The 21,252-nt window shown below is 33.9% G+C and overlaps 12 protein-coding genes across 12 annotated transcripts; 4 read left to right on the forward strand and 8 right to left on the reverse strand.

The window, feature by feature from the left end:
• Window positions 1-173: 173 nt before the first annotated feature.
• On the forward strand, window positions 174-2,458 carry TpMuguga_02g00232 (Tpr family protein). Its single transcript, XM_759705.2, has one exon. It carries the CDS (start codon window positions 655-657, stop codon window positions 2,419-2,421), a length of 1,767 nt encoding a protein of 588 aa, XP_764798.1. The 5' UTR covers window positions 174-654; the 3' UTR covers window positions 2,422-2,458.
• A 136-nt stretch (window positions 2,459-2,594) lies between these two features.
• On the reverse strand, window positions 2,595-9,004 carry TpMuguga_02g00233 (uncharacterized protein; the record flags this gene model as incomplete). Its single annotated transcript, XM_061305338.1, has 6 exons — window positions 2,595-3,370; window positions 3,484-3,954; window positions 4,055-4,168; window positions 4,313-4,640; window positions 4,673-4,744; window positions 4,902-9,004. 6 exons carry the CDS (start codon window positions 9,002-9,004, stop codon window positions 2,705-2,707), a joined length of 5,754 nt encoding a protein of 1,917 aa, XP_061161310.1. The 3' UTR covers window positions 2,595-2,704.
• Window positions 9,005-9,307: 303 nt separating this feature from the next.
• Window positions 9,308-9,548, forward strand: TpMuguga_02g02300 (uncharacterized protein; the record flags this gene model as incomplete). The annotated part of the gene is made up of 2 exons (XM_061305554.1): window positions 9,308-9,414; window positions 9,479-9,548. The coding sequence occupies 2 exons, from the start codon at window positions 9,308-9,310 to the stop codon at window positions 9,546-9,548; spliced, it is 177 nt and encodes a 58-aa protein (XP_061162107.1).
• A 1-nt stretch (window position 9,549) lies between these two features.
• TpMuguga_02g00234 (Glycine cleavage H-family protein) lies at window positions 9,550-10,096 on the reverse strand (the record flags this gene model as incomplete). The annotated part of the gene is made up of 1 exon (XM_759707.2): window positions 9,550-10,096. The coding sequence occupies exon 1, from the start codon at window positions 10,069-10,071 to the stop codon at window positions 9,550-9,552; it is 522 nt and encodes a 173-aa protein (XP_764800.1). The 5' UTR covers window positions 10,072-10,096.
• Window positions 10,097-10,100: 4 nt separating this feature from the next.
• On the reverse strand, window positions 10,101-10,692 carry RPL37C (60S ribosomal protein L37-3). The gene is made up of 2 exons (XM_759708.2): window positions 10,464-10,692; window positions 10,101-10,272 (listed from the first exon to the last, which is right to left on the reverse strand). Exons 1-2 carry the CDS (start codon window positions 10,582-10,584, stop codon window positions 10,118-10,120), a joined length of 276 nt encoding a protein of 91 aa, XP_764801.1. The 5' UTR covers window positions 10,585-10,692; the 3' UTR covers window positions 10,101-10,117.
• A 124-nt stretch (window positions 10,693-10,816) lies between these two features.
• On the reverse strand, window positions 10,817-12,802 carry TpMuguga_02g00236 (uncharacterized protein). The gene is made up of 7 exons (XM_061305339.1): window positions 12,589-12,802; window positions 11,718-12,530; window positions 11,539-11,674; window positions 11,383-11,510; window positions 11,244-11,314; window positions 11,041-11,212; window positions 10,817-11,010 (listed from the first exon to the last, which is right to left on the reverse strand). Exons 1-7 carry the CDS (start codon window positions 12,712-12,714, stop codon window positions 10,834-10,836), a joined length of 1,623 nt encoding a protein of 540 aa, XP_061161311.1. The 5' UTR covers window positions 12,715-12,802; the 3' UTR covers window positions 10,817-10,833.
• Window positions 12,746-13,340, forward strand: NRPB10L (DNA-directed RNA polymerases subunit RPABC5). The gene is made up of 4 exons (XM_061305340.1): window positions 12,746-12,794; window positions 12,825-13,084; window positions 13,152-13,246; window positions 13,279-13,340. The coding sequence occupies exons 2-4, from the start codon at window positions 12,990-12,992 to the stop codon at window positions 13,308-13,310; spliced, it is 222 nt and encodes a 73-aa protein (XP_061161312.1). The 5' UTR covers window positions 12,746-12,794; window positions 12,825-12,989; the 3' UTR covers window positions 13,311-13,340.
• An 18-nt stretch (window positions 13,341-13,358) lies between these two features.
• Window positions 13,359-14,194, reverse strand: TpMuguga_02g00238 (Ras-induced vulval development antagonist family protein). Its single transcript, XM_061305341.1, has 3 exons — window positions 13,615-14,194; window positions 13,448-13,547; window positions 13,359-13,416 (listed from the first exon to the last, which is right to left on the reverse strand). The coding sequence occupies exons 1-3, from the start codon at window positions 14,155-14,157 to the stop codon at window positions 13,385-13,387; spliced, it is 675 nt and encodes a 224-aa protein (XP_061161313.1). The 5' UTR covers window positions 14,158-14,194; the 3' UTR covers window positions 13,359-13,384.
• Window positions 14,195-14,313: 119 nt separating this feature from the next.
• TpMuguga_02g00239 (uncharacterized protein) lies at window positions 14,314-17,329 on the reverse strand. The gene has a single exon (XM_759712.2). It carries the CDS (start codon window positions 17,303-17,305, stop codon window positions 14,369-14,371), a length of 2,937 nt encoding a protein of 978 aa, XP_764805.1. The 5' UTR covers window positions 17,306-17,329; the 3' UTR covers window positions 14,314-14,368.
• TpMuguga_02g00240 (uncharacterized protein) lies at window positions 17,330-18,801 on the reverse strand (the record flags this gene model as incomplete). The annotated part of the gene is made up of 6 exons (XM_759713.2): window positions 17,330-17,602; window positions 17,644-17,756; window positions 17,788-17,882; window positions 17,928-18,044; window positions 18,115-18,285; window positions 18,354-18,801. 6 exons carry the CDS (start codon window positions 18,799-18,801, stop codon window positions 17,509-17,511), a joined length of 1,038 nt encoding a protein of 345 aa, XP_764806.2. The 3' UTR covers window positions 17,330-17,508.
• A 24-nt stretch (window positions 18,802-18,825) lies between these two features.
• TpMuguga_02g02665 (uncharacterized protein) lies at window positions 18,826-19,609 on the reverse strand (the record flags this gene model as incomplete). Its single annotated transcript, XM_061305602.1, has 4 exons — window positions 19,418-19,609; window positions 19,286-19,387; window positions 18,993-19,236; window positions 18,826-18,952 (listed from the first exon to the last, which is right to left on the reverse strand). The coding sequence occupies exons 1-4, from the start codon at window positions 19,494-19,496 to the stop codon at window positions 18,826-18,828; spliced, it is 552 nt and encodes a 183-aa protein (XP_061162108.1). The 5' UTR covers window positions 19,497-19,609.
• Window positions 19,610-20,326: 717 nt separating this feature from the next.
• Window positions 20,327-21,230, forward strand: bud32 (Kae1-associated kinase Bud32; the record flags this gene model as incomplete). Its single annotated transcript, XM_759714.2, has 4 exons — window positions 20,327-20,483; window positions 20,551-20,958; window positions 21,029-21,079; window positions 21,120-21,230. The coding sequence occupies exons 1-4, from the start codon at window positions 20,439-20,441 to the stop codon at window positions 21,228-21,230; spliced, it is 615 nt and encodes a 204-aa protein (XP_764807.1). The 5' UTR covers window positions 20,327-20,438.
• Window positions 21,231-21,252: the final 22 nt, after the last annotated feature.

Consider the following 21,252-nt stretch of genomic DNA (forward strand, 5'->3'; position numbering starts at 1 on the left):
ACATAATTTTTGGATACATACACGATTTTTATAGTATAACAATTTTATATAGATACACAATTTTTATATGCTTACATAATTTTTGTATACATACACATGTTTACTTTCATATACTTACACATCATGGCACTTTTCATGATGTTTATTAAAATACTAAGATTTTGTAGTAAATAATTAGATCAATGCAGTAAATTTATTAAAAATCGCTAAAATTGATAGGTGAAAGTGTTAAATAGTTAAAAAAACTAGATTGGAGCAGTAAATAAGTAGTATTGAGTGATGGAACGATTAGAAAGTGGAAGTATAATTTTATGCAAAAGTGGGACTAAAAGGCATATAAATTGTGGACCAGATTTGGGAAACTATGTAAATCTCAGAACTAATTAATTTAAAAATATTTTAGCGATTCAAGGTGATCTTTAAAGCCTTTTTCTCATGGATGGGGTGAGAGGAGAAAAAGCGACTAATTTCCGATCAGTAGCTAATTTCTGTATTTTTAGATCTATAATGTATTTTATTCCAACAACCGAGTTTAACCATGGAATTGACAAATTTTTTTAAAAACGTTAATTTTTAATCAAATTTCTGAATTAAATTAAAATTTAAACCGATATTTGTACACTAGTCATACTAAATAGTATGTTAATATAAGCCATGCTGAAGAGAAACATAAACGTAAAGCTGGCCCAAAAGGCAGCGATGTTCATGGCCGGCTTTACTCTGTACCAATGCCTAAGAATCGCACTAACAGCCTCTAGTTTTGCACTGAAAAGATTTTCAATTCCCAGGAGGAATGTGGATATTTTCATCACCAAGATCCACAACTCTATGGAGGTTGCAATTTTTTTAGGGATTCTAATAATGACCTTGTATATACTTTTCACGCCGAGGAAATATTCCCATTACAATAATTTAGTCTCAGTGGTAACAAACTGGTTAGTTTGTGTGCTTTACTTTGTGGTTTTATACGCGTATGCTGGAAACGGGAAACTAGGCCACCTAACAGCCTATTACTGGGGATTAGTACTCTCAGGATTCGCAATGGGCATGAACCAGTCGATAGTGATGTCGGTGAGCGTGGACAACATATCATTTTTCGCAGGAGCAATCCCCTTTGCAGGAGTCCAAGTGTCGATATACCACATTCTGTTCCTCAAGATTAACAGAGGCAGAGAAGACTACGACGTTGACTACTGGATATTGGTGTATCAGATAATATTCGCAATAATAATATCAACAGTTACAGCTATCCTTTGGACAGTGGGATTTTTAGGAGAGTTCACCTCAAAACTGAGGAGAAACAGCTTAATTGACAATACCGAAGTTCCTACGATTGTAATTGATTTAGGTGAACAAAACTCTGATGAAAATGATACCAGTACTGATAATCCAAACTTCAATAGCAGCGACAACGACTCCTTAAATAGCCGTGACAAGGACTCCTTAAATAGCCGTGACAAGGACTCCTTAAATAGCCGTGACAAGGACGCGGATGATGAAATGGATTCTGATGTAAGATTGGGACAAAAGGGGCTAGATGACCTTAACAGAAAGTCTAAGCGCGTATTTATAACAGATATAACTAGAAAATTGAGCAAATCGCTGAGTTTCTTTGTGGATTTATCGTTTTACAAATCGGTGTGCAATGCAGCATCGCCGATTCTAATGAGCACAATCGCAATGGGTCTGGTATACTTTGTATTCCCAGCAATTGCTCCATACAGGTTCACTGACTTGGTCACTGCACACAGGATAGACGTGTCAATCCTGATAACTTTCATCGCCCCTGCAGTCATTAACATAATTTTATGCGGTTACAACATTGGTCCGAATTGTGACTGGAGTGTTAAAAAGTACTGGCACCTGATCTGGCTGTTTGCAATTCCGTATTTCATCTGCATAGTCCTCTTCTTAGTTCCCATTCACTACCCCGAATCCCATTTCGGCCAACTCATGACTAGTAATACTGCAGTTCTCGCCACCGTGTGCTTCACATTCTCAATCAGTCACGCCATTCTCAAGACTGTTGGATTTACGGGTGCTGGAGTCCAAAGCACAACCATACCCAATCCCACCATTGTCAACAACACTGACATCCAATTCAACCCCAGAGGATCAGACGCGCCTCAACTGACAGTTGGGAAAGGAAAGCCAAACGGCAGAAAGGATCGGAGTAGGAACGGTCAGGTATCGTCGTTTAACATCTTGCTGTCTTACTTCTTCTTGGTGTTTTTCGCCTTCTTGGGTGATGGTTACATCAAGACCATTAAGCTTTTCGAACGCAATCGGGACTTCTGGCCGACCTATGACATGGGTTTCTTTGCGAGTTTCGCCTTCTGGACTAAAAAATCATTTAAAAGGGGCTTGAAATCCTTTGGTGAAGTCTTCACTCTCAACGTCAGAGATCAGCTCATGACGTGAAATCTTTAAGTAAGTAAATTTATTCCTTTCAACTTTGTACGTATATACTATATATACTTGTATAGTAGTATGGCAAAGTATATGATACATACTAGAGTACAAAAGTAACTATATAGAATAAGTACATAAAGTGTATCGGTTATACTACAAGCTATATACACATTAACTGTAGTATGCATTATACCATATGGTATATACTTTAAGGGTACTATACACTATGTTATACTTGATAGTATATGCACATGTGTATATAGAGTATTGTAACATTATTAGTGTGTTGAAGTCACTTTTCAAGGAATATATCTACAAGTTTTAGAGTCCCAGCGAGCTCATCACTGGAGTGCGAGTTCTGAATCAGTATCTTTTTGATGGGTTCTACATCTTTAATGTTAATCTTATCCCTGATGACGTTAGTCATATCCTTTGGAGTCAGTGAAATTATCTTAATCAGCTCAGAAACTAAGTCATACAACTTAGTTTCACCTTCCGTTTCTACACCGTACCCTTCCTTAGCTGCCTCTTTTGAAGTACCCTTCTCATCCTCCTCTTTTACTGGTTTCGGACCTGTGGTGCCCTTGATGAACTTGTTTAATCTGTACACAATGTAGTCTATATTTTCATGAACGTGGAAGAAGAAAGCCTCCATAATTTCGTCATCCTTAATCAGGAGCTTTTCACAGGCCAGTTTGATTAAATCTATTATTTCTCCGTTCTCTGAACCTTCTGAAGTGTTTACTATGTCTGTCATATTCTTATTAAGGACCAAGTAAGGGTCAATGTTGTACTTGTTCTCCTTTAGCAGGTCATTCATTATGTTAATCAGCCAGTTTACTCTCATGTTCCTGTCCAGTTCAATGTACTTGCTAATATTTGAATCCATCAACACTTCCACACACCTATCGAAGTCCTTCAAACCAGCATCCCCACTATAAGCATCCAATACTCTCATCTACTCCATTATAAACAATTAGTTATTGAGTTTCAGTAATGTATAACCAATTAGTGGATAGTATGCTACTGATATATCAACTGCGTAAATATTTGTAAGTAAATAATTTGAACCAGTCGGTATCTATAAATGAGTTGCTTGAAATGCTTTTCATTGAGTCCGTAGACGTGGTGCAAGTTCTTTAAATCGTCAAAGGTTTCAAGGAAGATGTTATCTTTGTAGTGGTCAACCATGTACTTGAAGTAGAATTCGATTCCTCTTTTTTCAAGGTACTTTCTTCTTTCTTCTCCCTTTAACCCAATTAAGTTACACAAGCGTTCCAGCTTATCCATATCCACTAGCTGGTCAGAGTCAACTGATGAGAAGATAAACTTTTCAACCACTTCTGCAGTGTCGTAAAATGTGTTTAGCCCAAACGAGAACTTGGAATGCTCAGAAGTGATCTCATAGTCGTCACAAATCTTGAAGAATCGGTCTACATTCCTGAGCACTTCTGGTCCAATTTGGCATTTATCAAATAATTTAAAGAAAATAATGTTCAAATGGTCATACACCACCTCGTTCAGTACAATGTTATAACCCATCTGAACATAATTATAACAGAATCCACTGGTAAATAAACTATTGTGAAAGAGTATACTAGTAAATATACATAATAAGTGTGAATGCATACGTATAGTGTACCTGTGATATCTTTAATCTGTGAGCGAATGGTTTGATATACTTGGTAACTATGTCTTTCAACTTCTGGCCCTCATGTTCTTTAATCATATTCTTCACATGATTATAGAAAATATACTGAAAAAACATTAGAACACATGATAATTATATGGTATCGACAATAATACGATATAATATTTAATACATATATATTAATATAACTGTATGCTCAATAGTAACTATGGGTTATGGTGTGGTATTGTGAGAATGAGTAATGGGTACTGAAAAGCATTTAGCGTGTACGATTTCCACGGATCTGTCTGAAAGTTTGAGAAATTTTTGTATCTTTTCGAGTTGTTGCAGTTGCTTATCTGTTGGTTCCTCGATTGTGAATACGTAGTTGATTCTCCTCACCACTGACGGATAAAAGGGGTCGAAAAAGAAGTCAGTTGTGTTCCCAATATCGTCTGCGACATCATCTATTGGAGCATTTGTCAATCTCAGAACCTCCTCCTCATAGCATCTTTCACATATCTTTGTGGTTTCCTCATCTAATTTCTCACTATTCGGGTTATCGACATTCAATTCTCTATTCCAATCTCTATTTGAGCTAAAGGATTTTTTACATATTTAGCAACTCACTTTATATCATCATTTCTTAAACAATTCCTTATATACACATACTTCCAATCATTATATCCATTCTCAACAAGTCTAAAATATTAATTTAGAATACGATAACTATTAAGTGCGGCTATTCAATAAAGTATTGTTATAGTATTAGCTACGGTATAATTATTAAATAAAACTGTTTGTTGCAGTATTCGATAAAAGTACTAAATAAAACTATTTAGTATAAATATGTGATTACAGTTTTGTGGATGGGAAAATGGATAGAAAGTTCTTGGTTTGGTGTAGGGTGTTTCCTCTTTTACGGTAATTGTAAATAACCCAAGCCTTGTAGATAATCTGAGAATCTAAAATTGCCTTTCTATCCTTCTCCTTATCAACTAAAACGGTCTTTGAGGCTTCGTACTCTGGGTCAACAGGTCTGTGTCCGACGTGGAACTCAGATGGGATCTCCTTGAACAAAGGCGGCACTTTACCCTCTTCCACCAACTTTTCTATAGCAATACGCTCAGGATATGTAGAACGCGTGTCAATTCCATACAAGGGTAACGGTCTCAGTAGTTTCTTCTCCAAAATCTTCTCCTTCATCTTCATCTTCTGGCAATATGACAGCGTATCTTCCTTCTCCATCAACTCCCAATCCCCTTTAAGCTCCTTAAGCCGATCCTTATCCTTAATCCCATAATAATTTTCCAGTATAACTTTGTTATGGGATTTTTCGGGGAATTTCCGGGCCAAATTATCGGAAAAATTATCATCTAAATTTTCTGCGGGGGTTTCAGAAAAATCTTGAGAAAGAGTAGTTTCAATGGATTTTTTAAAGTTATCCTCCTCAGAACTCTCATCACTGGATCCTAGAGTGTTAAATATATCAAATGTTCCTATGATTTCATGACATGTAAATTTCTTAGGCTTAAATAACATATTGTGCTGGAATGCTCTTTCTATTCTGTACATGTACTTCGGGTCTACCAGAGCTGAAACTGCAGTCGTCACTGATCTCTTCATGTCCAAAAGTGCTTGCATGTGTTTTTCAACGAGGTAGAAATCCTCCAACTCAGTCGCTTCAAGCAGTGACTTCTTAGAATCGTACACCTTCTCCTTTATCAATTCACAAATCGAATTAATAAATACTATATCGTTACTTTCATACTTCAATTTAACCTTCTCCAAATCACTCTTCAATACCCTCGTCAAGTCAATCTTCGATAAGTCCTGCATCAGGCACAAGAAGGTGTAAATTCTGAAATAATTCAGAAACACTTCCTCATCCAGCTCTAACTTACTAGACATTTCCTTTATATCAGAGTACACTTCCCTTATGTTTTCTGACACTCCTGCTACATTCTTACCATCCACACCATACTTCTTATTCATGTGGTAAAAGTGTATTTCCATTATTCTATTCCTTATCTTATTAACTGTGACCTCATTTTTCGACACGTTCAGCAGTGCCAAATAGTGTTCAAATTTGTTATTTTCCTGGGTCAGACCCTTGTATATAATATTGGAGACCAGGTTAACAAAGAATTTCGGGTAGTTGTTCAGTAGGAACCGCTCTGATACGTAAAACACCTTTGAAATACCCTTGATGATCTCAGGAATATAATCTGTCTTTGAATACAAGCTCAGCAAATCATCTCTCAAGTTCTCAACCTCGTAAGTTTCTCTCTTCTTTTTCTCTTCCGCGGTTTCGCCAAAAATCTCATCAAATGGCACTATTCCATATTTATACTTAATATTGTGTTTCTTAATTCGACCTCTGTTATTCTGTAATTCCTCTGCCCAGTCTTCAATTCTATCTAGCTGTGAAGGCATGATCGGAGATTCTCTGAATCGTTGTATTTGTTCGTCACTCACTCCCATGCTCTTGAACAGGTGCAAGTCCTTCTCAATTTCATAACCAAAGTCCTTTGGTGTTGTGACTGTCACAAACGGCTCGAAGTCTGTGAAGATCTGTACCATGAAAAACGTCATCAGCATTGCGTTGAACCGGTATCTTTTAACATTGGGTGGTGGGAGCCCCAACTCCTTGTCAACGAGATTGTACAACCTAGAATAATCATCTTCCGGAGTCATGTTATTAGCTATGAAATCCTCCCCTGAAATGTAATACCCTAGCACTTCCTTTCCGTAGGTGCTTGGCAAATGATCCATCACTGCCAAGTAGCACCCAACTGCATATATTAGTCTATACACACTTGTCTTTGATATTGGTAAACTGATTGCATTTATGTACCTTAAACTCGTTATAAGCTGTCTTAATCCAGTTGCCACATCGCCATCTCCTTCAGATTCCATGATACAGAACTTATTAAACATATTCTCAGGATCGAAATCTACAAACTCTTCCTCTTCAGTTTCGTTGGGATCAAGAAACCTGTCTTCAGAAAACTCTTCATACCCAGGTACTTTAATATCTGTTAAATCTGGCTCCTCCTCTTTGATATTTGTAAGCTGCAAATGTAGATAATCCTCATTGTTTTTCTCCATTGGGTTTTTGAACTTATTAAATGAGAAGACGTTTAAAAAGTTTAAAAAGGACTTAAATGTTAGCAGTGTTGAAACCTTTTCCATATATAGTCTCAGATTGTGATGACTTATATTATTTGCGTCTGCCAGCTTACTGAAATTATCTCTTCTTATTCTTGTTATCACATCAAACATTTCTGAGCCGCCATCCACATCACTATCAACAGTACCAGATGGACTCTTTATCATACTTTCTACACTATTTTCTGATCCTAGTCCTTTACATACTCTTTCCATTAATGCGTTCATTGATTGATTTTCCAGTGTTTGCGTATCTGAATATAAAATCTTCAGTACTTCTGAAAAGTAGTCAACTTGTTCCTTTTGGTCTGCTAAAACTAAGTATGACAGAGCCCAAAATATGTACTTTAGTTTACCCTTATGCCTAAATAAAAAGTCCATCAACTCTGGGTTCATGTCAAATAAATAGTCAATTCCTTTTTCTGATCCTTTGCCAAGTGTATATCCTATCACGAAACTCATTATAGGGTTTAGTATGTGTTTGACCATATTGTTTGACTCTGGCTTCAAGTTATCAAGATAATTTTCCTTTATTATTCTCGACAATCTTAAGCTGGTTTCCACATTCGGGTCATACCAGGCTGAGTACAGGTTCAAGAAATCATCATCGTTTGTTGGCCACTTTAAGTCTGGATAATTCGTCAAAAAGTCCTTGTATGCCTCCGATTCTGCCGTTGCTATATTATCCACATCTTCCACAATCTGATCATCGTTTGCATCTTCGTCGATGTCTGAGATTAATTTAGTCTGTTTATGTATTCTGTGAATCACTGTTAATATTTTCTGTGCTCTTTTCGGGTTGTACTTTGCCATCTGTTCCAAGTGCTCAAAGTAACTTTCATGCAGTAATCCCCTCAGACAACCCTCCGAGAGCGGTTCAACCTTTTCTCCAAAGTTCAGAGGCTCTATTCCAAACACGTACTCTTGGTTTCTTTTAAAATCTTCCTCAGGTTTTCCTGAAAGTCTGTCTTCTAGGGTCCGTATAAAGTTGTTTTTCAGCTTCTTTATGTTATTGTAAATCATAAGAAAGCCTAACTCGTACATCATTCGGCCAAAGTAATCCCTAGGTGGAGGTGGTCTGTTCAGTAGACTCCTCGCAAGACACACGAGTGTGTCGTCTGAAATCTCTACTGAAGGTTCGAGGTTCAACTCCTCACACACCTTTTCATAATCTCCGCACTCATCATACAAACGTTGCGCTTTATTATACAGTTCTATCAACTTATCCATTTCATTCTTGTAAACCCCTATTAACCTACGTTTATCACTATCCCGCTCCTTCAATCTCTTCAAACGACGTTCTTCAGATTCTTCCTCCTCATCGTCTTCATAATCCTCATCATCCTCATCGAATTTTTCAAAATCTTCATCGTATGGGTCATAATATGTGTAATCATCATTTTTTATTCTTTCTCTCAATGGCTTTATTCTGGCGTTGTTGTATATATTGTTACTACTTATAAACAAATATTGCGATTTATTATTATACTTTCCCCTTACAAACCGTTTAAGACTACTTTCTACTACATTAGTGTCACAAATATTATTATTTAAAATGTTAAAAATAGAGTTCGGGGAGTACTTAAATATTAGAGAAGAAAATTTCTCTTGTAACGGGGGAAAACTTTTATTGTTCAAGGGGTTACTGGTAGATAACGCCAAGTGTCTGGGGAAGGATGATGTGTTAATATAGTTACAAGGACTTCTAATGTGAAGTGAGTGCACAAGTCCCAGAATCTTAATGTACACATTTACGCAGATTAGAATCCACAGTTTGAACTGGAACTTCATACTTACCTTGCGATTTAAACAGAACAATGGTACATAATAATATACAAAATGTTTCCTTTCAACATTTTGACAGGGATATATAAAATATTATTCTTAATTTCAAAATAGTGCCACATACACATTAGGATTCCACGGAATCCTCAGAGGTTAATACATTGTAATTTTATTTTTTATCTTTTAATTTTCATCTTAAATTAATAAAAATTTGTATATTATTGTTATTTTTTAAATGTGTGACTTTTTATTTTACAATATCACAACTTTCTTAAATTATCATCTGCTCCTAAAAATTAATAATATATAATGGTAAATAGGAATCTGGACCCTTTAGATGTAGATGAAAGGTTAGAATTAACAGGGTGTAAAATGGAATATGATAAATTACAAAACTGTATTGATAAGTTTGATAGGTATTAACTAGTGATTTACTAATTTATCATTTTATTTAAATCAACAAAATATATTACAAATTAGGGACTGGAGGAAGTGTCAAATAGAGTTAAAGGATCTTTCAAAATGTCTTGAAAGTAAGAAACCCGGCTGATTCACTCTGAAGTTAATTTAACTTTAGCGAGATAATTATTTGGACTTTCTGGATATTTGAAGAAATCGCTTAATATTTCATCTGTGAGAGCACCAAGGAACTTTGGATTCACAGATTCTACTTTACAGTCGATTGGTGAGTAGAAGTCGAATAGAGTCTTTGAATCCTCAACACTAAATAGGTAATCCCCTCTCTTCAAAGTTTCTTCGTCTGTAACGCTTATGTACACAATCTCCTTAAAATCTTTAAATTTGTTTTTTGTTACACCTAAATAGTAGATTCCATCTTCTTCTGAGTTTTTAAGATAATAATCATCTTCTAGCTCTTTATACACAGATTTTACTGTTCCATATTTTATTCGATTATCAAATCCATGATTTACACTATTTTTAATAAAATTGTTTATTCGATATGTATTATATGTTAAAAAAGTGTTTGAAATGTATGGTTTCAAAAAAATATTAGGTATTTTTTTAAGCAAATTAGTATTAAAATGACTGCAACACCTTGATAGTAGTATCATATACTCAAGTATAAAACAAACATAATATGTACTGATAAGGAAAAGATTACTTTTTGGAGGGTGGCTTAGTTCCTTCACGGAACCCATTTTTAAAGCGTCTAGGCAATGTTTTCAAATACCTTTTCCTTCCAGTTCCTGTGGTCTTCCTTCTTCTGGCCTTAAATGACCAATTATAATGACGGGTCTTAGCATCAGGATATCCTACAAAAGGATTAGTTAGTGTATACAAATATGTATATCCTATACGATATATAGATAATATTTATATAATATAATTGTAATTTCACAATAATATGTAAATTCTTGGAAAGAATAACTGTTTGATTGGATATGGGTATAATTTAATGGTAAATATGGAATCAAAGCATAAAACGCAAAGGATGAAAACATACCACATGAGGCACATCTTTTTTTTGTGTCATGAAAGGAGCGATTTCCACATCTCAGACAGAGAGTGTGGGTTTTACTGTTACAAAGACCGAATGATCCTGTACCCTTGCCACATTTACCCATTTTGTCTAATAAATTTCAATCTTCCAACTGAATTTCTTTAGTAAAATGAATTATAAAAAATTATATTTTATAAAAAATGGAATATAAAAAACAAGTTTTGTGAAAAAATTTATACTTTTGACCCCCACCCTCTATTACTCTGATCATCTGCCAAAAACTAACTATATAACATCATAACACATATATTCCATATATTAATAAAGAAAGCTACATTTTATGAGAGAATATAGTATATTTGTTGATAAAAAATTAATCTAATGATATATCCATTGTTGTAATGAGTTGATTTGTATTGTGTTTGAATTTGTTATCTAAAAGTGTGTTTGTGTAGCTCAAGAGGCTTTGGAGATCCAAGTGTTCCTTTTGACATCCATCTACGAGTTCCTGTAGCTTTTTTATCATTTCCTCATCGAAGTCCTTTTGCTCCTAAACTAATATAATGTGTAATATTATTACCATGACTTTAGCATCCAATAGAGCATTTATGATCTTTATAACCTTTTTCATGACCTTTGTTTCTCTTTCCAATTCATTTTCTGATATTCTTTCCAAAAGATTACTTAACATAACTTTGAAAGTGACTCCGTCAATTTCGCTTTTAAATGCCCTTTTAAACCCCTCATCCGACCTGAAAAACCTCTATAATCGTTTTAAAATACCCTGTAGTGTGTAATAAAAAATCATCAAGGAGTGACATGTCATTTTTTATCAGCTTTACAGCTCCAGTTTCCTAGAAATTAAATTATACAGATTAATCTCAGAGATAACTAGAAAGCTATGTAACTAGTTATATATTACGGGCAAATGAATGCACTTGAGTATCTTTTTAGCACAAGTTTGGAGTTTATTGCTGATGATGTGATCTACGAGTTTATTTGTGATTACCACCTCAGACGAGTCAATCAACGCCTCGAGTTCTAAATAATCTTAAAATTATGAATCTATTAAAGGTACCAGTAGGTTCTGGGAATGTTTGGTAGTGGTCGTAGTAAGAAATGGTTTCCGTGGGAAGTTCTCCGTAGAATGACACCACCAGAAAGTTCAACTCCTCATCTTGTATCAATATCTTATACATTCCATCATACATCATCTGATCATTTGTTAACACATTTTAATATTAAGTTAAAACTTACTGAATGAATATGTTTAACGGTGTAATCCAATTTAAGAGTAAAGTTATGAAAATGGGTTTCAGAGTAAAGCTCATAAAAGTTGAAATTGAGTCCATTTTCAAGTATCTTAACAGTACATACTATGTAGTCATTTACTAGTCTAACAAAGTCAAACTCTTTAAAGAACAAGTTATACTTTTTAGAAACATTCAGTTGAGGAATATTGTGAGAAAAAGGATAATCTTGTGTATCTTTATCCTTTGAGAAAAGAAGGAAAAAGTCACTAGAAAGAGCAAGGATATCTTCGGATAGCAGGGCCTTAGTGACTGTCACATTTAAATCATCTGTCAACAAATCGTGTTTTAATAATTTAATAACGTTATCTTCAACTTCAACTAAGCAGTACTTAACTTCAGATGAGGTTTTGTAGACACAAACTGCTAAACTAATATTCTTTACACGATTTTCACAGATTTTTCTTTTCTTACTTCCAGTATTAACATTTTCACTAGTATTGTAACTTGTTTCATAGAAGAGGTCGAGGTACAGAACCTTGGAGTCACAACGGTCATTATACTCTTCCAAAACAATAATTTTCTCGCCGAATCTAAGCTGAAGTTTCTTGAGTTTCTTGGAAATTAGTACCAATAAGGGGTACTTTGAGCGAAGCGGTAGAAAATCCAGAATCCTCTCCCTGAACCTCTTTTCTCCGAATGTTCCGTCCTCCAATAACTTGAAAAGATTGTTTCTGGCTGAAAAATAAACATCATGGTTACTTCTCCGTATACATATACACTGTTCTGGCAATGAATATGAGTTAACAATTCCACACTCCTACAGTTATTATGAATTAACTTGCTATATATTAATAATAAATAGTAGTAGGGGTTACATTTGTTTCTAAGATTTGCGATTTGTTTTTTAAATAGAAATACTTGTCATTTTGAGACACAAATGCAGAATCTTCCTTTTCGAGATTTAAATCTATGGAATCATGATCCGAAACCAATGATTCCATTATATGTTACATTTCAAAATCAATTTCAACAATTTTTATAAACATAATAATCCATAGTGTAATGTATAACACATAATATGGTACAAATTTATTAAATAATAAAATATTAGCTCAAAATCACTCCCCATGGGCAAACCTACAAAATCCATTATTTTATTTTCCACATTTTTTATTTATTCTCACTTTTGATTTCATTTAATTTTATTTCACATTTTAAATACCATTTAATGGAATTTGTTTAATTTAATCTGGTAAATTTGTCAAATCAGTAGACAATGATTATTCCCGTTCGTTGTTTTACTTGCGGTAAAGTTATCGGCCATTTGTGGGAGAAATGGCTGGAAATGCTCAAAAAAGATATTCCAGAAGGGTAAACTTTCTCAATCCAGCTCTACCTAGTTATTCTACATATTATCATTTTATAATCTAATGATTAGGCAAGCCTTGGATGATCTTGGTTTAACTCGGTACTGTTGTAGGCGTATGATTTTAACTCACGTTGACTTGATAGAGAAGTTACTTGTATACAATAGTAAGTTTACTCGGTTAATTGTTAATTTTCAGTCTACGATAAAAGGAACCAGGAAGTTCTTTAACACCATGTAATTTATTAAACAGTATTCTTACATTATATATTATCATATATTATATTTTATGATTTACAAAATGATCAATTTTGATTATTTTCCTCCTGTTTCTTCACTATATGTTTTATTATTATTTGGTAACTTACTTATCATTTCTCTGAAGTGATTTAATATTTCATTTTCTCTTCTCATTCTACTCTCGTACTTTTCCAAGGCCTTTGCCCTTTCTTGCTCAGCAGTTAACACCTGTAAATATAATAAAACTCTTTAGCTACTGGTTTAATATATGTATATATAAAGGGTAAAAAGGTACCATAGACTCCTTTTTAATTCTCATCCTGTTAATAGCTCTATGCCTTGATCCACTCATAACATAGCCAATTTTCTCAAAATTTTCAATTTGTTCTGTAGTAAGTCCAACTTCACCTCTTCTGGGTATCCTCTTCCCCTTTTGAATATACTGTGCAATGGCATCTCCTTCACCTGGCATAAGTTCACCGCCATAACTCACTTTAAAATCCAAAGAAGTACTATTTTTCAAAGGTTTAGGGCCGTATTCCTCATCACTGTCACTTTCAGACTCTTGGTTTTCATTACTTTTATCATTACCAGAGGTTATATCAGAATAATTAGGAACTTCAAGAGATTTATTATCATTATCGGTTAATTCAGGGGGTTTATTCTCATCATCAGTAGAATCATTTGACTTTTTTAAAGAATTAAGTTTCAGTTCTTGAGATTTGCGATGGTTTTCCAAAAATTTTGAGTAAACATCGGGACTCGAGCTTCTTGATCTTGCATACACATCTTCACACTTTATTTTCTTCCTAAACCTTTCTTTCGTTCTTTTTTCCATCCATCTTGTCCTTTTTTCATGTTCTTGGTCAGTTATGCCAAATTCCATGAAAATTATTTCTGATTTTCTTACTACATACTGGTGAATGGAATCCCATTTTTATTAAATTCAAAAGATAATCTACACACTTTCAATAACACACATTATATACACATATACATTTATAATAATATTAACATAATATTTTACATTAAAAATTTAAGGAGTGGTCCTAAGGTTCAGTTTCAAACGGATGATGATGAGAGGTATAATTTCTCCTGTGATAACTGTCTCTGTTAAACTCATTTATTTTTTCGGAGGAATTATCACCAATATCATATTTTAGGATCATTCCCTTACTTGCTGCATTTTTGGGTTTAAAAAATTGGTTATTTTCAGCCTCTTTCTTTTCTGGGTGATTTTCAACCACTAGAACAACTTTATTTCCTGAGCTACTACCATCAGGATCTCTGTGTAAGCGAACGAAAAGAGGTGATTCAGACATATCATCTTTAACACTTTTGGAATTGAACTTCTTATTATTATAATCGTATTCAGAATATTTGATCTCCTTAAACGAGTGATCATCTCTAACGTTCCAGGGCACACTGTAGCTTAAAACTTCCTCATGTTCAGTTACATTTAGAAGTGTGTTATTCCTTGCCAGGGGCTCAATATCCACAACCATATCTGTTTTCCCCTTCTCACTAACTGTGAACTCATTAGCATCACTGTCATAAGAGTATTCGTATAGTTTTGTCGACTTATCCCACCTTTCTATATTGAGAATCCTTAGAGTACCTTTTTTCTCGTTTGAGGCAACGTTAACCATTCTGGTGAAGACTAAATCATCATCTTCAGCTATGACTTTATCTCCATAAACAACTTTCCCGATTTTCTGTGTCAATTCGTCCTTTACTCTTACATTGTACACTATTCCGAAGTTAAATACTATAAACTGGTCGAAAAAAAATACCCTAGAGTTTCCCACAGGAGTAGCATTACCGTCCTCTTGGGTAGCCTTTGGAGCGTTTTCATAGAGTTTTGCCAAGTCTAGCGTGTTCGACTGTTTTTGTTGTATTTCTATACCCATAACTCCCTCCTTTGATCTCTCGGCATATAGCTTTAACCAGCAGTCCGAGTGATCACAGTCCTTGAGAATAACGTACGACTGGGTTGATTTTGGCAGTACGATAAACCTTGAAGTCAAATCCATGTCAAAAGGTGTAATTACTCCATCTTCTCCTAGAGATACGTTACCAATAACGCGAGTGAATAGTTTCTTGTAATTAACCCCCACTAAGTAGTAGTCGCCTAAGTCACATATATCAAAGTTGGATAATTGGGAAAAGTCATTCCTGCTCAAGGCATCGTAAAAAAGTGAAATGTCAAACTGGACGGGTTCCTTACCCTTAGTCACGAAGACTTGGTCGTTCCTCTTGAGCGAGTGAACCATTGTAAAGGATTCGAAAAAGCTAAACCCTTTCCTCGTTACTGAATGGAGCTTCATATGCTTATCATCCATTATCAAGTACTGTCTTGAAACGAAGAACTTGTTTGGCCAAAAATTCACTGTATCGTAGCTCAAGCTCCCCAGCTTATCCAGGAACGTGCTCGGCTTTACGAACAGGTTATTTTTAGAGTCAGTCAAATACTTAGTAACGTGGGCTGTAATTATATGTAAATCAACTTTAACTGGGTCTTCAACGGATAATTTTAACTTAGTAGGTTCACTACTGGGTGAATTAACCTGTTCGTTTGAACTGGTTCCACCGGATGTGGTAGCTTCACTATTTGTTGAGCCACCCTGTCCATTGGTACTGGTTTTAGGTGGATTTTCAGGTTTAAATAAATACTTTTTAAACTCTCCATTATAACACTCGTCTCTGACTAGAATGCCCTCCTTACAAGAGTAGACTTCCCTGTTAAAAACTCCATCCCCTTCTTCTATCACAAGATTTTCCTTAAAGTAAACCTTCCCAATTCTGAAATCTATATCCTTTCCAGTTACTCTAATTTTACCTCCTTCTCCTTGTTTTTCCAGCAGATGCTTGTAAGAGTGCTCTTCCACAGGCTTTGGATCGGTTAAATTGGTTACATTCAAATCAATTAGTTTTTTCTCATGATTGACATATCCATTTTCAGTTTTTTTTAAAACTTTAACATTGTACATTTCAGAGTTCTTTTGAAGGTCAAAGATAGTCAAATACTTGTCGCCTCTTATCTCTTCAGACTTTACAGAAATACATAAACTATTGTGGTTTTTATATACATACTGAATATTCTGTTTAGACCCAGATTCTGACTCATTTGAATCTTCAACCACGTCAATTAGTCTTAAATTCTCGTTACACCCATCAAAGAAAAGGCAGTCATTGCCACACCTAGAGGCGATTTTAGCGTAACTTTTTGGTTTCGATGGGTTAAAGCTAACAGTTGTAAACATATGCGATTTCCTAACTGCATATTCTTTGTTCTTGTCAACGATAAATGTTTCTTGGTTCAAAAGACCAAACTTAGGGACAGTTTTTACAAAAAAAGAATTGCCTTGAATCATTACAGCTCTATAAAATACATTTAGGCTATCCAACAACAGTGTATCTTTACATTTTATTGCTCCTACGGTTTTAAAATTTGCGATATTAAAATAGCTCTTTCCACGTATTTCTACTGGATTTTCTATATCTCCACAAATATCAAGATCAACTTTATCGTATTCAAATCTCTCATATTCGTTTTCTGCATTTTTCCTGAATCTATCTACCAATTTTGAGTGGCTAAATACTGTATGGACCTCAACTATCTGTTCAAAATTTGACTCCACAGTAGTAGATGCAACTTCTCCGCTACTTTTAAATACATCCTCCAATTCCGGATTATAATCTCCTCCCTTTGGAACCTTTAAAATAATAACAAATCTTCTCTTAACATTAGATTCAGGCTGTCCCAAAATTTTGATAGATCCGTCCGACACTTTACCAGCACATTTTCCCGAATTCGAATGATCTTCTTTTAATAGTATAGTTTTATAATTTACAGAGTTTAGTTCATAAAAATGATCACCAGGGTCAGATATATTTAGGTCTAAATACTGATTATCGGCTTCAGCACGAGGTATAATAATGAATAATGACACACATATAAGAACAAATCTTATATTAAATCCCATAATAAAGATTTACATTTAATACATTATATATCTAGACCTATTTTAAATGTTTGAGATCTTTCTGTTCATGCCAGACTTACACACCCCATCCATTTCAGATTTTTTTTTCAATTTTTTCCAAAATTGACCAGAATTAACCATAAAAATACGTCAAACTTATGGATATACCTATGATACTATCAGTGAATCAATTCAATTCCAGATTATGTGTTTTTTAGATGGTCATCCACAGTCCTTTTCAAATCCTCATCACAATTTGTACTATTTAGGATGGTCTTCCAAACCTTCAACTTCCACCTAACGTTTAAATTAAAAATCCTTTCATTTTTATAATTTACCTTGGCGAACCTTCCAGAGCATTGACCAAGGTTTCGGTTCTCTCTGAAATCAGCTTGGTCACGTCAATTGCAGCCATAAACAGTCCCCAGGCTGCCTGGAAAAGTACTTCCGCCTAAGTAAATTTGAGTTTTAATCTACGTTACATTGCAATTTTTTGAGATTCTAGGCTCTATTCTTGAGTACAAGTCCATGTTTCTGTATCCATATCTACCAAATGCCAAACAGGCAGCGCTCAGACCTAAATATTATTTATACCAACTATTCTATAGTATTATTATGTTACTCTGTTCGTTCATCTGATCTAAATAGTCCATGAACTTCAAATGTACTCTATTGCATATTTCCACGTCAGTGTACCCTGCGTTATACAGGTTCCATAACACATTCACAATGTCATTTCCTATAAAATTATGTATATTTATTCCAAAAAGTGTATAATATAATTGTGAATTGTGTAAATGTAAGCCTACCATTGAGTGCGTATAGGACATTTGGAACATGGGTTGCCAATGATTTAAAGAACTGTTTCTGTGTATTTTGCTTCAAACGTTTTGAAAGAACCCATAGTACATCCAAAAGTGATTTCGCGTCGAGTTCCCTAACTCTTCTTTGTAGTTCCAAAACGGCAACTACATACTCTCCTAACGGGATATAATATTTAATGGTAATTGATATAGAATAAATAAATCATCTATAATAAGAAATATACCTGAGTCTTTATTATAAATGTGAAATGATTTAAGTATATTTGCGATATCAGATACACTAAGTAGATGGATTGATTCTTTAAACCTTTTACTGTAAACTATCCAAAACCCTTTTGTCTTGGATTTTAATTTATCTTTGGGAGATTTATCTTCTGAGCCACTAAGTTCATCGGAGTGTAATAATTTGTCATTTTTACCCTCAGAATAATTTGAGGACTCTGAGTACTCTAAATACTTAACTTGTTTTCCAGTTGAAAGGTAATTATTAATCAGCTCGGTGGAAGTTTTCCTAAGTTTTTCAGAGTTTGCAAAGCACAAAACATTCCAGTAATCCTTCCGAATCGGCCTCAATTTAAATCTGTAGTATCTGGCTGGACCATCAGCTGTAGGAACTGGGAGGGGATTGGCGACTGGATGGCCAGGCCCTAGCAGGCGCCTTGTAATGAACATATGTTATTATTATCAATTAAAACTTCATTTAAAAGATACAAATTGGTGTGATCTCCAGAACAATAACCTTGCCTTTGAGATATTTCTAAAGCTTATTTTATTTGTATTAATACTCTCCAGAATGTAGAGACCCAATGAATCAAAATCATACCTGAATTTTAATTATATGTAAAATGATGATATAAACTAACTTAGAAATCCATTTAGAAAGAGAGTCGCGATGACCTTTGGAATTTGATTTGTTAATTGTACTTAAGTAAAGCTTGTAAAAATCTATAGCGGCTGGTTCTCTTGATGCAACAAAGTAAAACTCAGGGTTAATCTTGTCGTATATGGTATAAATAATCCTCTCAGCCTTCAGGAGTGGTTGGTTATTAACACATAGATCACTTTGGCTTATTCCTAGAAATTCACGTCCCGAACGGACTTGTAATGCTGAAATTTTAATTGAAAAAGAACAATATCAATTATATACAACACATACCTAAATTATGTAATTTTTGAACGTGTTTTGGTAGCAAATTCGGATTCTCTATCAATTTATGGCAGCTTGATACTAGAGATTCTAGCTCGTTTGTTAATGTGGCTAAAAAATATACATAAAATTATAAATTACCAGTTGAAAAATATTTATTATAACGGCTTTTAAAAATATTAAATAAGAAATTATGTTTAAAATTATAAAAAAATAACATTAAAATATAAATTCTATTTATATATGGATTCTATACAGAAAAAACAAAAACTTGTGAATTAATTATAATTTATATAACAAAAGATGGTTATTTGATAAGAAAGATAAAACACAAGTCAAAACTTATATGGAAGTCCAAAGGTGATGAATACGCTAAAAAGGTAGTATTCGAAGTTCGTGATGGACCCTTATATTATCTAGCACTTTATATTTTGTTAAACACTAATAATTTGTTACCATTTTTTTATAGTAGAGTTTATAAAAAATGGTTTATCATTGGTTCTGGGTGTATTAATTTAAATGAATTTTATTTTTATTACTCTGAACTTAAACAAATCGAATTATCAGACTATGAATTACATTTAGAAGAATTGAACTGTCTATTTGTATTTAAGACTCCGTTTTATAAAGTAAAATCGAAGGATAACATAGTTTGGACGAATAATAGTTCAGACACTAGACTGCCCATATGTTTTATTTTATCCCGTGAAAGTCATTTATATGTCGGTTTTGATAATCAAGAAATAGTTCATATCAATCAGAACGAAGAAATACACGAATTAGAAAATTATAAATAATAAAATATATTAAACATATGTTAATTAATGAAGGTATGTTGAATAAAAACTCGGTATGATGGGAATAGAAATCAGTGTGAAGGATATGGTTGACTATAGAATCTTGACCTAATACTTGAACGAGCACATTAATATTAATATCAATAATATATTCACACACAAATGATATATTCTACATACCGATTCGAGTGTTAAATATTAGATAAAAATAAAATAATATTATGAGTGAATAAACTATTTATTTTCATAGAATCTTACTTCATTGCACAATAATTTTTATTTAATCAAATTTTAATTTAATATTTGAAAGTATCAATATTTTAGGATATAAAAATAAACACACGTGTTTAGATTTAATGTTATAAATGTACAAAGATACTGACCATGTAATAGCTCAGGGAGCGGAAGCTGTTTGTTTATACATCATTATTATACTAGTTATTCACAAAAAAGTTTTCTAAACATTAGATTGTTCAGGTTGTCAAGAAGGTTGAGTTTTTGGGCAAGGAATGCGTGTTGAAGAGGAGACTTGTTAAGTCATTTCGGCACACCGATCTTGATCAGAGTCTCACTCGAAGTCGCATGGTTGCTGAGTGTCGTAGCACATACAAATTAAGAAAGGAAGGTGTTTATGTTCCTGTGATATATCTTGTTGATTTCTTAAAACGGGAAACTATCTACGAATACGTTCCGGGGGACACTGTAAATTCCCTCATCTCTAATTCCTCCTTTAATTCTTACGATCTTATCGGTGAAAGCATCGCTATGATGCATAACGCTAACATTATACACGGAGATTTAACCACCAAGAATATGATTATGACAAACGATGGACTACTTTGTATTTTAGACTTCGGCCTTAGCTTTTTTTCTACACTTTCTGAGGTATTTGTTTTAGTCACCCATTAATTTTATCAATAACTGCAATATTCCAATGTTTACAAGAATTTTATAGGACAAAGCTGTTGATTTATACGTTTTGGAGCGATGTTTGAACCCCTCACAGGTATTTTGAAATCAAAACTGAATTTTAAATTATTTTTTAGTTTGAGGAGGTTTTAAACTCATATAAGTCAGTTGTTTCTGACCCTGACGAGATAATTCGTAAACTGGATGAGGTTAGGCTTAGAGGTCGTAAAAGAGATCTAACTGGCTAATTTGATATAATTTTACAATGTA

This window comes from Theileria parva, chromosome 2, assembly GCF_000165365.1.
Source record: "Theileria parva strain Muguga chromosome 2, complete sequence, whole genome shotgun sequence".
In the NCBI taxonomy this organism is placed as follows: Eukaryota; Apicomplexa; class Aconoidasida; order Piroplasmida; family Theileriidae; genus Theileria; species Theileria parva.